At 36.8% G+C, this 15,612-nt stretch overlaps 1 protein-coding gene across 15 annotated transcripts in view; it reads left to right on the top strand.

The window, feature by feature from the left end:
* MEF2C (myocyte enhancer factor 2C) overlaps positions 1 to 15,612 on the top strand; it is a 162,194-nt gene that overhangs the window by 56,157 nt on the left and 90,425 nt on the right. For 7 of the 15 annotated variants that reach the window (XM_074360348.1, XM_045522213.2, XM_010962417.3 and 4 more), the window contains one exon: positions 14,408 to 14,603. In XM_074360348.1, coding sequence (XP_074216449.1) covers positions 14,550 to 14,603 — 54 coding nt within the window. In that variant the 5' untranslated portion in view covers positions 14,408 to 14,549. Of the gene's footprint in view, positions 1 to 5,187; positions 5,236 to 11,123; positions 11,283 to 12,331; positions 12,607 to 14,407; positions 14,604 to 15,612 lie in introns of those variants that run through there. The other 8 variants (XM_074360338.1, XM_074360344.1, XM_074360343.1 and 5 more) reach the window with 6 other exon arrangements.

Raw genomic sequence — 15,612 nt, 5'->3', positions numbered from 1 at the left:
AACCTACCTAGGCTAATTTGGAGAGCAAGATAACTGTCCCAAGCCTGGAGACAGGGTGTCTGTAATATTCTGTATAATTCTCACCTTTGTCATAAATGAAGTTGACTTCTTACCCATCCTCAGAGAGACACCTGTTTTGGTGGCTTTTACCAGGAGTTGAGATGAATATATGCTGAATCTTGTACATTAAGCTGGTTTGACTTGTGAGCAACCACATTCATTTGTAGAAAGGAGGGGAAAAACCCATTGGTGCTGATTAGCCAGTAAATACTGATATTCTAATGACAGGTATCTGACTCAAGTTTTATTCCTTTTCCTGTTAGGACAGTGAAGGAAACTCTTTGTTTGCCATCGAGAATCAGAGAATGTTAAATTCTTTAAAGAAAATTGATTTTTAAAATTATTTTGGATTCTACTAAATCTCTCTGAACATCACATTTTCTACATAGAATTTTAACCCTAGAGTACTCTTTTGAATTTTACCTTGCAGCATGGAGAAATAGCAGAGCATGTGGTTTGATTACTGAGTCTGGGGCTGGACTTACAGGGGTTCAAATTACAGCTCTAGCACTAGCTGTGCGACCCTGAGCAGGTAATGTAACCTCTCTGTCCTCTGGCCTTTTTTTCTGTAAAATGGAAATTGTAATAGTGCCTTCCTCGGAGGCTCCTGTGAGGATTAAAGTCAATATATGTAAATTTTTTAGTGCCATAGTATTTTATAATTTGTAGCTATTGTTATTAAGTTTCTAAATAGAATTAGTGGTCCAAAATGCATAATGTAACCTTCATCTTAACTGCTTATTTTGCTTGAGTCTCAGGTGAATCAACTTCTCAATGCAAAAAAAAAATTAAGCAATTATATTTACCACACAATTAAACATTTTTGTCAGCTTATTGTTTCTCTAGAACTGTATCATTTGGAGAAGCATTCCGACCTCATTTTGTCTTACACCTTTATTGAATTTATACCGCTTAGAAACTTGAAAGGGGTCTTTAGAAATTGAACCCAGCTCCCTTTATATGTCCGAGGAAAATGAGACTCAGAGGAGTTGAGTGGCCCAAAGACCTGCACCTCCTGGGTAGCAGAACTCAACCAAGAGTCAGATTTTGACCAGAACTTTCCACTGCACTCTTCTGCTTTTTGGTGCTTTGGACTTTGGAAACAAATTACACTAATAGCTAAATATTTTATTAATATTTTTACTTTAGAAGAGCACCAATTTTCTGCACCTGATACCATGTTTGTATTTCTTTGTCAAGCTAAAAGAATAGTTTGTTGTTTTATCAATTATTCAACAATACTATTATATTTTCCTTGAGCCAGGCACTGAGCTAAGGTTTGATTTGGGGCATTTGTATTCAGTAGTCAGAGGAAAGAAGCAGGTTCCTTTCTTTGAAGCTAGCATTTCCTAAAGGATATTCCCGATAAATCTGTAGATATTTCAGATTCTGTCATCCAGTATATTAAAGAAGTGAAAAGTCCTGCAGCAAAGAAATGTTTTCCTCAATTTTTTTTCGATTTTCTGACTTTTTGAGGGCAGAGGGGATCGTTTGTTAGCAGCCTTAGGAACCAGTGATCTTCTGAACCCACTTTGGGATTTCTGAAGAGTCGTGAGCATCCTTCCAGCAGTGAGTGCTCTGTTTGAGATCCCTGGTTCTGGAGAACCGGGATGAAAAACTGTCCATCTCGGTAACTTCTGATCTGTCGTAGCACGGCCTTCACAGGGGCAGTGCTATAATACTTTCCATGTAGTAGCATCTGCCAAGGATGACTTGGGCTTTCCTTGAAAAGAGCCTGGACAGAGTGTGTAGACAGGCTGAGATAATGAGCCTCCCGCCAGGCCTTCGGCCCGGGACGGGTGCAGCTTCCCCCGGCCCGCGGCTGGCCCCGCGCCGCGTGCTCTCCTGCCCTGCCTGCGTAGTCAGAGGAAACGTTCTGCTCGTCTGAGAACACCTCTGTTCCTAGCCCTTTGACAGTTTCACTTTCCATATCCCCTCAGTTCTAAACATGTGGAAAAAGAGATAAAGGTGATGAAATGAAAAAAATCAAGTGGGGAATGCCTGAAATAGAAGGAAGAAACTGGTATTCATGTGCCTGCTTTGTATGTGGTTATGACAGGGTTTTGGAAGGGGAGGCAGGCATCCTCCAAAGGTCGTTTTACAAGATGGGGAGGGAGGGAGGTACATATGTAATGTGAAGTATTGGTTAACCCTGAGAATAAAATGAAACACTATGCTCATTTTTAATAGGATTAATGTCTATACTGTGATTCCTTTAGGAAAGGAAAGAAGACAGCTTGACTTAAAAAAAAACTTCAAGTTTTTAATTCATTTTCAGAGCATTTGATCAATAATAATGAAAATAGATTAATGTCAATTTAGGCTTTGTGGTAAATTATACAACTTACCATATTTTAAAATGGATAAATAATGTTCGCCAAATAGCACATTTTAAAAAAATGATAGAATAAAGGATCAAACGTATCCCATTCCCCCTAAAAATGACAGGGGAAAGAGAATTGAAAATGTATACCCATTATTCCTTAAATAAAGTTTCCTTGCATAGGAAATTTTGACCCCCCCCCCTTACTTAAAATACTCTAGTTTTTCATTGGACATTTCTGTTTTATAACTTTTAAAATTAGTGTGTCAGTTGTCCTTCTCTCTAATTTCCTACTTGTTAAAATTCATAATTCTCAAATTTTGTATTTTTCCTCTTAAAAATACTTTAAAAAATACTAGATGACTCAATTTGTCTGTTCATTCTAAGTTGGAAATTAATCTGTTTGGCTTGAGGCTACATGGCTTACTCTCATTAGATGCATATGTCCAAAGATGTGTGAATTTTTTCCCATACGGTGAGACACTGGGATTATCACTGAGAGCTTAATCAAAACTGTGCTGATTGCTTGGGAGTTGGGTCCTATGAGAGAGGAAGTAAATCAACCTAAAACAATGACTCCGTTACATTAGTAATGTTATAAGATTGTTTATTTCTTAAAGAGTTTTAAAAATATAAATCTGTATTTTACATTTGCAGAAATTTTGCATTGTATTTGTTAGATTGCTCATGGTGCTATCCATATTTAGCATTGCAAAGTGAACTAATATACCCACGAACTCTTTTAACCAGTGGACCTTGCTTTTAATGAAATACCCACATTTCAAGGGAAGACACACCTTTGGATTCAATGAATATAAATTTAGGAACCTTTTTTGTTATACTATATATTCTCAGTGTTTCAAAGTATTTACAATTTCCATAAACGTATATAATAATGAATTGAAGAAAACAACTCTACACAGTGAATTTAAGAAACTGAATTGCATCCAACTGAATTTTTGCAAATGAATGTGGTTCTCTTTTCATTTGAGCCTCAAAGCCTCGTTATAGAATATATGTGTTATTATTCCCACTCTATAGCCGAGGAAACTGAGGTTTAGGAAACTGAGTTGGCCAGGTTTGTCCCACCAGTGACAGGCAGAGTGCTGGAGTATTCCCTTCCAGATACCGCCTTGCTCCATCCATGGTTTACATCTCCCCTCAGATGTCATCTTGTCAAATTACCCTTCCCTGATGCATTGTCCACCTCGGCCCTTTCCTGTTCAGTCACCCCCTACCTAGCCTGTTCTACTGTGATGTTTTCTCTATAGGATTTTTCTATTTAAAAATCACCATATTAGTGCAATTGTTTATTGCTTCATTCTCCCTTTAAAACATCAATTTCTTGAAGACCAGACCTTCTTTGTTTTGTTTATAGCACCCAGCATTATGCTTGATGCACTTACGTCCCTGTGAATATCAATCAAACTTTTTCATTGATCTCTGTAATATTAAACATCATAGTTTGGGCTCATGGCCTTTGATGATGTCAGTTTAGCCAGGATTTGATTGCCCACGTGGTCCAAGCTAGAGTTTAGTTTAAAATCTATGACAGGAATACAGCCAGTGCAAATGTATCATTCATCCGCTCCAAAGCTAGGGCAGGTAGACTGCCTTGCGTCCTTTAGGAACTCTGCCCTGCGTCCGTGCACTTTAATCTCACTTCTCACGTTTAACTGTCACTCTTCCTGACCACCAACCCCGAGAAAAGATCTGAAGTACTAAAAGCGTGTGTTACACAGCCCTGGCGGGTTTTACAGTCCCCGGGGCAGTCGGGTAGAGTCCCCCTGTCCTGGGGTTTTACACAGATAAAGGGAGGATACAGTTTTGAGAGGAATGCTATAACTACAAAGTGCATCCTGAAGGCCATTTAGCTCACAATGAAGGTCTGTGTTTTAAAATAGCACTAAAACAAAGTAACTACAGAGTTTTGGCAAGGGCTTCAACTATTTATAGAACTAAGTAAGGCATAGTAAATAGTGCCACAGTACCCAGTTCTCCCTTGCCATAACCCCAAACTTGTGAGAAGCACTGTAATTATATTTTTCTACTTTAAAAAAAAAAAATCACAGTAGCCATTATCAGTTTAACCATACGGAAGCTCAGCCTGAGATTTCTTTTTTAAATGCATAGTTTTGATTTTCAGCAGCTGCACTGGGTCTTTAATCATATATTATCTTTATGAAGCCTTTTTCTAACATATGTTAATTGGCTGTTTTCTGTGACAAATTATGAGCTCTTACTTTGATGAGGTTCAATTGCAATCATGTTGGAGTCGAGTACGTAGAGTTTCCACCCCTGCTGGCTCCTCAAACCACTACAAACATCCGCACGTCACTGCAGTGCTGAGTAATGGCAGGATTTGGGCTGGCTGATTTTGCTACAGATTTTTTTTTTCCACAGGATATTTTCAGCTTCTTTGTACTAAATCTGTTGCAGGGTTTGCCCTTTTTAGCAGAAGCATGCTCTAAAATTAACATCAAATCTTATTGGAGATTACTATAATACAGTGAGAAATATTTCATGATACAACACCCCCGCGTCTGTTTCACCCACTAAAAGTTTAATACATTTGTTGGACAGTTTGTAGAAGACAGTCAGTGGTGAGGTTGGTGTTTTCTAAGTCATCAGCATTTTGTAATAAAGATTTTGAATTTTCCTCTTTTGAGGAGAACGGTTATTTATTGAGTAGCTGATCAAGGGTGTATTTAGCTATCATAAAGAAGGCACATGCTCTTTTTCTCAAGGTGTTGCCAAACATCAGTATGCTAAAGACCCCACTGTATTTTCTTTTTTCTTTGCAGTTAACATCTGTTGATGAAGTAATAAAAAGAATTGTGTGTTCCATCAAGGTTAGTGTCCTAAGAGATGCGTAACATACATTCCAGTCCTCTATCCTAACGTCAGTTTTTAATGTATGATTAGCATGAACAGATATGTTCTAATCCACCTGCTCTGAGGACTGTAACAGAGAGCCTGCATCAGAAACCAACAGATAATCTGTGAGAGCTATCGTTAGAATAGATATAAAAATAGAGTGCATTCGTTTACATTCTCAGGAAAGTAGTCAGGGCAATGTCCTGCAGAAACTGTGTCAAACACCAGTCATGTTGGTATTAATTTAATTATGGTTCTGCCTTGACATCCAAGGTGGAGGATCTGTAAACTGAGGATCTCCAAAGCGAGGGGTCAAATTTCCGTACAGGTATTGGAGTTTAGAATAAGATGAGCCAGATGTGAACAGGAGCTACTCCTCACGAGGCTGTTTTTAATCAGCCGTTTCCCTGGAGTAGCTCACAGTCAATGAGCTCTAAATCCTGAGGCTACCTGCGCATATAGGAAGGCCTGGGAACATCATTACAGAACTTACAATTGAGCTTATGTGAAAAAATTAGAGCAGAAATTAAGGGTAAGAAAGGTTACCTTCAGAAGTCTTACTTTGATACTGCTGTTTCAGAGGGCCTTAAAGAGGTTATTTCAAATGTTAGAGCATTGGTTCAGTGCAGAGCGTAGCTGCCTTCCAAATGTTAGCAAAAAGGAATATCAGACTCAACTAAATGCAGATACTGCTCTATTAAAAGATCATTGTAAATAAGCCAAGTGAAAAGTTATTATAGATTTATGTTAGCCCGAACTGTTTAAACACATGTATTATTTTGAGAAGGTACATGTGCGTTGTTTCATCCGGAGTAAATAAATGTAAAGTTTTTTGTTGTTTTTTTTAATGAATAGCACGACGGCTAGAGAGAATGGCTTCAGGCGTCCTGAGTGATACCTCCGTGTGACCGTGAAGTCATTTGATGTACTGTCTTGAGCTAGTGTACGCAAGGAAACTTGGTTCCACTTGATGGGACACATATACTTAATTGGCCTTAAGAAAATAAACCAAGGTAAAGAATGATGTGTAAATGAAACAGAGAACTTGGCATTTGACTGTATGGAAGCCCGTGAGCCATGTGGCTTAATTGGGGCCAGTTGGGATCATTTAATGATTGCTGTCAGAAGATCAGATTTAATTCTCCTTATAAGAAGACCACAGTGGGATAGAGTTAAACAAATTGTCATCAGAGGTTTCAGACGAACAAAGCCTTAATTAGGTTGATTATGATGCTGTAAAGGAGATGAAGAGAAACAGAAAAATTGATGAATCACTGGGTTCCATGTTGAACCATATATAATAGCGGTATCAAATATCTGTATTTTGAGAGATAATGATGATGGCATTTTGAGTATTATATGGATATGAGCATGGAAAGTTTTTATGTAAACTTTCTAAATTTCTAAAGTTTAGCTACAGACAAAAAATAAATGAAATTCAATGTAAATAGCAGACGATTTGTCAAGTACGGTCTTCTTAATGTAGAACAAAAACATTAACAGGAGACAATAGTATTTCTTCTCATTTCAAGGTCATCTTTAAATGTTAAATAAATTGGGAAAGTAAATAATAGGGGCAAATTATTTTCAAGGACATAATTTTCAATTATTGAACAAAGTATTTGAATACAGAATAAAACAAAATCTTTACTTAGAATGTCCTTTTAACCATTTACATCACAATCCTAACGATAGTGTGATTATTTACGACTGATAATATTCAGGACTACTCAGATGTCTTAAAATGTACTCTTACTGTTTTACCTGCATATTGTGAAAGACTAAAATGTGTTTTTCCCATTTGCTGCAGTTTTGCAGGAAAATATTCCCTCTGTACAAACATACAGACACAGACACACACATTTACACATACACAAATGTATCAGGGTGAAAACTGTGTGCAATACACACAGGCTTTTGAGAACAAAATTTTATAGAATATTTCCATTTCAATAATGAATATGATATATTAAAGATTAAGAAAACCATGAACATAAGATTTTTTCCTGAAAGAATCATGAGATGCCTGAGAGTTTAGACTTCTGTCGTCATGAGATGAAAATGTGTAGCAGCATCTCGCATTTCAAGCCTCGCTTGCTTTGAAGGCTGACAGTTTTGTTTCTGATGTTGGTGTTGTGTAGTGCTTAACTTGCTTTGTTCAATACCAGCAACAAAAATCCAGCTGCATGTGCTTATTGAGAGGTTACAGCTGGGGAACAGAACCCACTCTGTAATGCTAAATAGTAGCTCTTGCTTGGTGATGAGGACAGTGCCGGATTTACCTTTGTGGGGAGCTTTGCACGTCACTCAGTGGCCTTTGAAAGAAAACGTGGCGGCTGTGCTGTTGCGAAAAATTAGGAAAACAAAGACATGATTAAACCCTGAATTAATTGCTAAATATGATGTGGAAAGACTAAAAACTGTGGTGTGGTTGGATAGCACGAGGCTTTTGACATATTTAGACCATTTCGAGTTTATTTCAGCATGGGGATTGAGGGATGCTGTTTAAGCTCCAGTGTGAAAAAAATGTCAAAGGGAAAAATCTACCATGGATAACCGTGACAGGAAAGCTGTGCTTCCCGTGTGTTTATTAAACTGTTTATAATGCAGTGCAAAGCAGTTGTTCGAAGGTATTCATCTCCTAAATTCTAGAACTGTGTAAATAAAATGGCTTGTATCAGTGACAATGGCAGGGTAGGCCCACTTGTTAAATTAATTGCAGGGGTTTTCAAAACGAGTTCCTTTTTAGCCTTATTATATTTCTGACATACATTTCATCTCCTTTTGTCCTTGGGGAAAGATATTAAAGTAGGACTAGAAGCATTAATGTAGAGTTTTCAGCAGCCGTGGTCATTGGGAAAATTGATATATTTCCCTAGTTATTTCTACTTTTGCAGCCTGAAGCTCTTCCATGACTGATACTTAAAAGAAACTTCTTAATTTTTATAACCCTGTAAATTTTTTCTTCACATAATGATTATTGTTAATGGATAAATGAAGCGTTACCTTTACAAGTCATTCATCATCATCTCTGCAAAGTGAGGTCTTCATGGTATATGTAAGGACTATGATTCACTTGACAACCTTACTTACTTGTAACTTTCAATTTATGCCTCAAAACTGAAGCAATCTTACAAGTAGTGAGCCATGTTCCCAGTACTACTGTGTACCCAGCCCTTCACGTACAGTATGACATTTAATGATCATAGCCATCCTGCAGGTGGAGAAGTACCTTCCCAACTGTTTCCAGGGCAAGGGAACAGTGGATCCAAGGGATTAAATCATCAGTCTGTAATCTCTCAGCTTCTAAGTACCAAGCTAGAGTTTAGACCCTGAGCTTCCTGACTCCAAAATCCATTTAGCTTCCACTTCTCAGTATAAATTAGCCTTTTCCATACATGAGATGCTATATATAATGAAAGATTAAGTGAGGTTATCAGCCTATCTGTATAAATAAAAATATGAAAAGTGTTCTCAGTGGTCATTAAAAATAGCAACTGAAGAAAGTACCTGAGAGATAAAAATATTAATGAATTAATTCATTAATCAACTGGTAATTATTAGCTACTGCTGTCTGCCTGGCATGAGGGTAGAAACTGAGAATGCAAAAGTGAGACGAAACAGACCTGGCCCACAGTTGTTGAGGAAGATGGCAGACAGTTTCAATCATGAGAAGTGCTACGAAGGAGGACATGGTGCTGTGAGTCCTTAAAGGGAAATTTGATGTGATCAGTAAAGTCTGGAGTGCTTCCTGAGGAGGTGAAACTGAAGCTGAGTCAGAAAGGAAGGGAAGAAGTTAAGGAGGCACAGAGAGGAAGGAGGAGCATTCCAGGCAGAGGGAATTGCATATGCAGATACCCTGTGGTAGGAATGAGCATGGCAGGTGTAAGGAATTGAAAGACAGTTGACATTATTTGTTATTCGTCTGTGTGATATTATGTTACTGAGACTTGAAGAAAACTCAGAATTCATCATATTAACACTAAATTGGAATAAATTGAGAAAATAACTTCGTTTGACATGATGGTATTTATCCACTGGGCAAGAATGGGTAATTTTGTTACCCTTAAGAGGATGACTTAGCTATATGTCTTTAGAATGCACTCAGCTTGCATTCATAGCTAGGGTAATATAACATTCTGTATAATTCTTGGCAAGCTTAGAGAGAAATGGAGCGACTTTCAGGACCAAGGAAATACTCCCTAACTCGTAAGATGTCACGTAGTCAAGTAACAATAAGATTAATAATTATTATAGCTTTTGAAGTTCAGAATACTTCTTTAAAGAAAAAAGTTAAAGTTCTCCTTGTTCCTTTTAACCAAACTTTAATTATATGCCTCATATGTCTTTCAAACATATCATAAAGTAGAAGGTTAAGTGTATCTAGATGCATCATAATGAGCAAAGTTTTCCACTTAAAATAATAATGAATCATTTAATTGTTTGAGTTAGTAATACCAGGCTTGCAGCACCTAGGCTTATGATCATTTTGGTCCCTTACTAAGTATCCAGCTTGTATTTATTTAACTGTATAATTTCTTGTGTGATATAACGTGCTTGGTTTTCAGCCTTGAGTTTCTAGAAAACACAATATGAAGGTGCTAGTATTAGTGAAAATGTGAGTCAATGGAAAAGCTATTTGCTAATACAAGTAAAAGAAAACCAGAATTCTTTCTTTGCAAACTGACATCACATATTTTAGTGTTTTATCATTATTCATAGGCTGTTTTTATTTAAGTGACTGCACTGTGCTTATTGTAGCAAAATACATGCTTTGCAAAGACAAGTTTAGCAGCAGAGAATTAATTTCTTCCCACATCTTTTAATGTGGCGTGGCAGTCTCACTCTAAGATCAAAACACATAACTGAAGGTTATGTTTAATTTCTAAATCAAAGTGTTGTGGGAAGATGATTGAAATCTGAAGATGACTCAGATCCACTTGATATGTGGTTTTCTTCCTACAGAAACCTTAGGGTAGACTGCCATTTCCATGTTTGAAAGAACCTAATAGTGACGGGATTAAAATAAATAGTTTCACTATATACTGAAAGTTTATGTTAGTTACTTTGGTTCTTAATCTGAGTTTTTTTTTAAAGAAACTTGAAAACTTCAATAACATAGGAATCTCTCCCTTCTCAACCCCGTATATCTTTTTTTTTTTTTAAATATGGGGGCAAAGAAGTAATCCATGTACTTTCCCAACAAACTTTGATTTTTTTGATTCGTGATTCTTTTTTTTTTTTTAACCAAAGAACATAATTTATCCATTTGGGTCTTTGCCTGTATAGAATCTTCTTCTGCCTCCAGAGGGTGAATGGAGATTGCATGGCCCTGTTAGCTGTGTCAGATGTTGCTGGTGAGGCATGGTAAATGGTAATTGTAGTGTATCTCCTACCTCACCAAAATCAACTTCTTTTTCTTATTTGTATTTCTTAAAGAAGTCATACAAAATACTAAGCTAGAGCTGTGAAATGGAATTTTTTTTTTCTCAGGTGTTTTAAAAATAGGAGTTAGAAATGTTCCCCTGTCTGGATTTCTCTCATTGTCCCTTATCTGAACCTCTCAAAGGCCTCTGTGTGTGGGGTGTGCAGCACAGTGCACTCAGACAGTGCTGCTCAGAGAAGGAAGTGAAGAGTTTTGGTTCCCATTTTACACTTCTGGAACAGTTTAGGGAAGGAAGCACCTTTACACCTTTTATTGTTCGTGGTTGCTGACATCATATCCTTCCCTGACCAGTCTGTGCGTGTTTCCTGCCATTCTGTCAAGATTCTTCTGTGTTACTGGGAGGGATTTGTGGGAGGGAGGAAGAGAGCGAGAAAGAGTGTTGGGGAGGGTGGGGGGGGGGTGTCACTCAAGGGAACTTGTTTGTAGAGGAGAGAGCCGGGGTGGGAGAAGGATCTTTAGCATCTGTCCGCAAGAAATTCTTCTCTCCTTGGGTCTCAAACCACGTTGCCTTCATCCATCTGCTTATGCCAAACTCAAAGTGAACAGAAGCCTGCCATAATGAAGTTCCCCTTTTTAGTAAGCAGCCTGATTTTATTTTTCTTATATTTAGGATGGCAAAAAAGAAAAAAAGTGCAGAAGACTATAGCTCTATAGAGTGTAACTGTGGTAGAGTATTTCTCTTTCTTTCTTTCTTTTTTAATTACTGATTGTTTCTCTGTAACTCTGTCATTTTCCAAGAATGCTTGTTTCATGTGGAAAGAAGTAGCGGCAAGGCTGCTGGAATTATTTTAAGCTTATGGTTGATTGTACATAATGAAAGTTCTCAGCATAACTTGAAATCTACTATGTGTAGTTTAGCTATTATATTCTTCTCTTCATATACCTACAGGACAGTTTTTCAGATTACTAAAGTTATATAATCTCTTTTTCAGCCTCTCTAGGCCTCCTACAAATTAATGCTTGAAACTGACCTTGCAATATAATTTTTGCATAAAAATCAGATTAGAAAAATAGTTATGCTAAAAAAACAGCTGCTGAGCTATTGTTGACCTTCCTAACTCTTTGCATTTTTACTGACAACCTTGAACCATAGTGACCCATAATCAAATATTCTAAGCCGAGTGTTCTAAGACATGTTTTACTTTGTGAAAACAGTCTCATTATCTAACTCTGTATATGTACTGAATCATATCAAATTTTGCATTTCAAAAATGTTCAAAAGGCAACACACTTCACAAAATAATTCATTTTTTACAGAAAACAAGAGAAGTTTAATCTTACTGATATTTAAACTTGCATCTCTCCACATGACCTTACATATTTCGAAAAGGAAAATATACTTAATGGCAATTTTTAATATATCATAACTATTTTATATATATACAAACTGAGACATAGCAATTCCTTCTGGCAGAATATTTCCCATCGTGTTTTAAGAATTGAAAAAGAAAATCCTTGCTCTGCTTTTTTGAAGAAGTGTCTCTCATTTCAAAGCTGTGAAATGTGGGGTGGCGATGGAGGGGAAACTCTCCTAAGTTTGGTTTGTCAGGAGCTCTGTCTATCTGGGGAGCCTTTTCTCCAGGGATGTTTCTCTGCTTGTTTGGTTATTTGTATTTTGAAATCAGGATCCGTAGAGGTTCTCATCTTCCCCGCCTCGTCCCACACTCTAATCTGCTCACGCTGACCTTCCACCTTAAAGTGAATAAGCGCTTAGGCAGGCATAGTCCTGTAAGCCGATAGTGCCACCGGCCTCAGCTAAATGACAGAAAGGAAATTGTCCCATATGCGTTTGCTGTGGATTCATGGGTTGGCTTTTCTGTGGTAAAGGAAGCCTCTTTGTCTCTTTGGGGTCTTGCCCACGCGTGGGAAATACCACCGTAACATGCTGCTTGCTTCTAAGGTAAGACTCTTAGGAAACAGGAAAGTTATCCAGTTGAGTGATATTTAAGACTGTTACTAAAGATAGACAGATGGATACTGTTTGGCAATAGTGAATGTAGTATGCAGTTGTGCTTACTGCATTTTTCATATTTTAACATATCTTACAGCTAATTTTTTCCTGCATATTTGTCAAATGTGTGTTATTTGTATAACTCTCGAACTCCGAACTATTTCCAGCATTTAAAATGACCACTGGAGCAATAGTATTTGATGAGTAGTGTGTGGTCATGGTATTACTCAACATATATACATATTCTCAAAGGCAGAACTGAGCTGCAATTTAATAGAAGGGGTTGGGCAAAAGAGAATGGATGGTCTTAGTATTTAAGTAGCACTTAATCCACCAGAACTAATTATATCATAATAGCTTCTGCAATTAGATAATCACAGAAAACTTAAATTAAAAAAAAAAGTTTACTCAAGGTGATAAAGAATTTAGAAATTAAATTAAAGAAATCAAAAGACAGCTGATGATCAGACCAAGTGTGTAACAGTTCCAATTCCTGTTCCAATAACATTGAATTAGAGCCAAATAATCTAATAAATAGCCAGGGCATTGGCTTAGCATTACATAATACATGTGGGAATTTATCAGGTCAGTTCTCAGACACCACACTAAAATAAACAGGGAAACTCTGAGCAGTGTGTAAAGCAGTTGCATTCTTTGACAGAAGACAGGATAGAATAATTGAAGCTGTTGCTTGCAAATGAAGAAGCCATTGTGGAATGCCTTCTTGTTAACTTCCACATTTCACAGCAATTCACTTTCATTACGTTCAAATATTTTCAGATATAATTTAAAACAAAGTGAAATAAATACTTTTAATACTCTGGGTTCTCTGGGTTGATTTTATATTATTGATGATCACTTCCTCCATTTTAATTCATGGCTTAAAGATATACAGTATATAGCAAGCTTCTGTAATTTTGTATCTTACTCCCCAAAGAGATATGATATGTCTTTTAAAAATATTTAAATTTAGAGGACTGATGGCTTATTATAAAAAATATAGTTATAAATGGAATGATACTCTAATTTTTCACCCTTTCTTTTGTATGAATGATTATCTTTCTTGATTCTTGTACTCAAGATACAGCTTAAGGGCTTTCAAAAGGGAAGAGAGATCTCACTGTTGATAGCTGCTTGTTATGTGAGATTCAGTATTCCACATTATTTTTACAGTGTTCTCATAGCAGTGACTTTTTAAAAATAAGATTAAAGGATTTAGATTTAAATTAGTTGACATTTACATATATCAAATAGCACTTTCATAATAGTCCATCCTATTTGCATAACGAGGGACGTTATCACCTCTGCTGTCAAAACATGAGATTGTTTTCCCTTCAGAAATGAATTAGCTGCCCTACTTAGCATACACAGGTACATAAAGGTTCATTAACTCTCTGATTTAGGTAATTTTTCATAACAGAAGGGTGAAAATAGTCACCTAATTTCATTAAAAATACTAAGAAACTCTTTGCAAAAGACATTTCAAGTGTTGGGCTTTAAAGCATAGTTTTCATCATTTAAATGACTTGTTAAATTACTTACGAGGTTATTTTAATTATAAAAAACAGCTCATTCCTACTTGATATGCTCCTGCATGTGGTATATACCGTGTACTTTTAATAAGTACTTATTTTTATTCATTTGATTGGCTTACTTCCAGAGAGTTTTATTTTTTAAAAATTAGATTATAATAGGTGTTATGAAACTGGCTTGCTATTAAAGTGGTGTTTAATTTTTCCTTTTTGTTCAGGAGGAACGAATGCAGGAATTTGGGAACTGAGCAGTGCAAGTGCTGAAGAAGGAGATTTGTTTGGAGGAAACAGGAAAGAGAAAGAAAAGGAAGGAAAAAATACATAATTTCAGGGACGAGAGAGAGAAGAAAAACGGGGACTATGGGGAGAAAAAAGATTCAGATTACGAGGATTATGGATGAACGTAACAGACAGGTGAGTGGGGTAAACTCTTTTTGTATTATTATTTACATGGATCATTTATTACATTCCCCCCTACCAGGTATATTACAGGTACTGAAAACATTTTGATCTTAGAAACATCCATTAAGAGAAGTTTTAGTGAATTTAATGTGGCCAGTTTAAGTGTTAACAGTCTCTTATATGTAAAGGAAAAAAATTACCCTGTTTGTTAGAAATACACTTTACCACCTTCCTGATTATTCTCTTTTTACTTCAACGTGAATGTTAAGTGGGAGCTACATTTGTGTGACATGAATAGCTTAATAATTAAGAGTTAATACGCATAACGTTGCTACACTGCACGCATCATCAAACAAAGATATTCTTATGTTCATGGGAACGAGGCCTTTTGTGGTCATCCATTTAAAGGTTTGTAACATAGGCTAAATGTCCTGTATAAAAATGGCTTTCATTCTATTCACAGTGAAAAAGACTTTGAAGTACATCCAAAATATTTGACCTTGTGCTAACAACAACAAAGAAAACACCCTCCAAAAATATTAGTACCTTCCAGCATATAGGCAAGAACTATTAGTTAGTCCATATCATTTTCTTTAAACCCTGAATTTTATAAACCTAGAGGCAGATGATGTTATAATTTTTTCCGAGAACTCCAGGGACACCTATATGATACAATTGATCTGTTCTAAAGACATTATACATCCAAATGCTCTATTCAACAGATACTTGTATATTATGAATATCTGTGCTTGACTCTTTTTCTTCACACTCGGGGAGAGTGGATTTCGTTAAGCGATGTAAGAATAGCTGGGTGGTTTGTATGCCTTCTACTGTTAAATATCAAAGAATGGTCCCTCAGAGCTACTACAGTACTGCCCCATCTCGACCACTGCAGACGGATAATGGGACCTACAGCACAGGCTTTCCTTGACCATGGGAGAGGAGAGCATTTTCCTGTTGCCCATTTACACGAGGGAAAGCTGAGAGGCCAGCCTTGGGGACACCTCACCAGACAGTAATT

The sequence above is a fragment of the Camelus bactrianus genome, chromosome 3 (genome assembly GCF_048773025.1).
Source record: "Camelus bactrianus isolate YW-2024 breed Bactrian camel chromosome 3, ASM4877302v1, whole genome shotgun sequence".
Classification (NCBI taxonomy): domain Eukaryota; kingdom Metazoa; phylum Chordata; class Mammalia; order Artiodactyla; family Camelidae; genus Camelus; species Camelus bactrianus.
The sequence above is the reverse complement of the archived record's forward strand: the minus strand, read 5'-3'. Positions and strand labels throughout refer to the sequence as shown.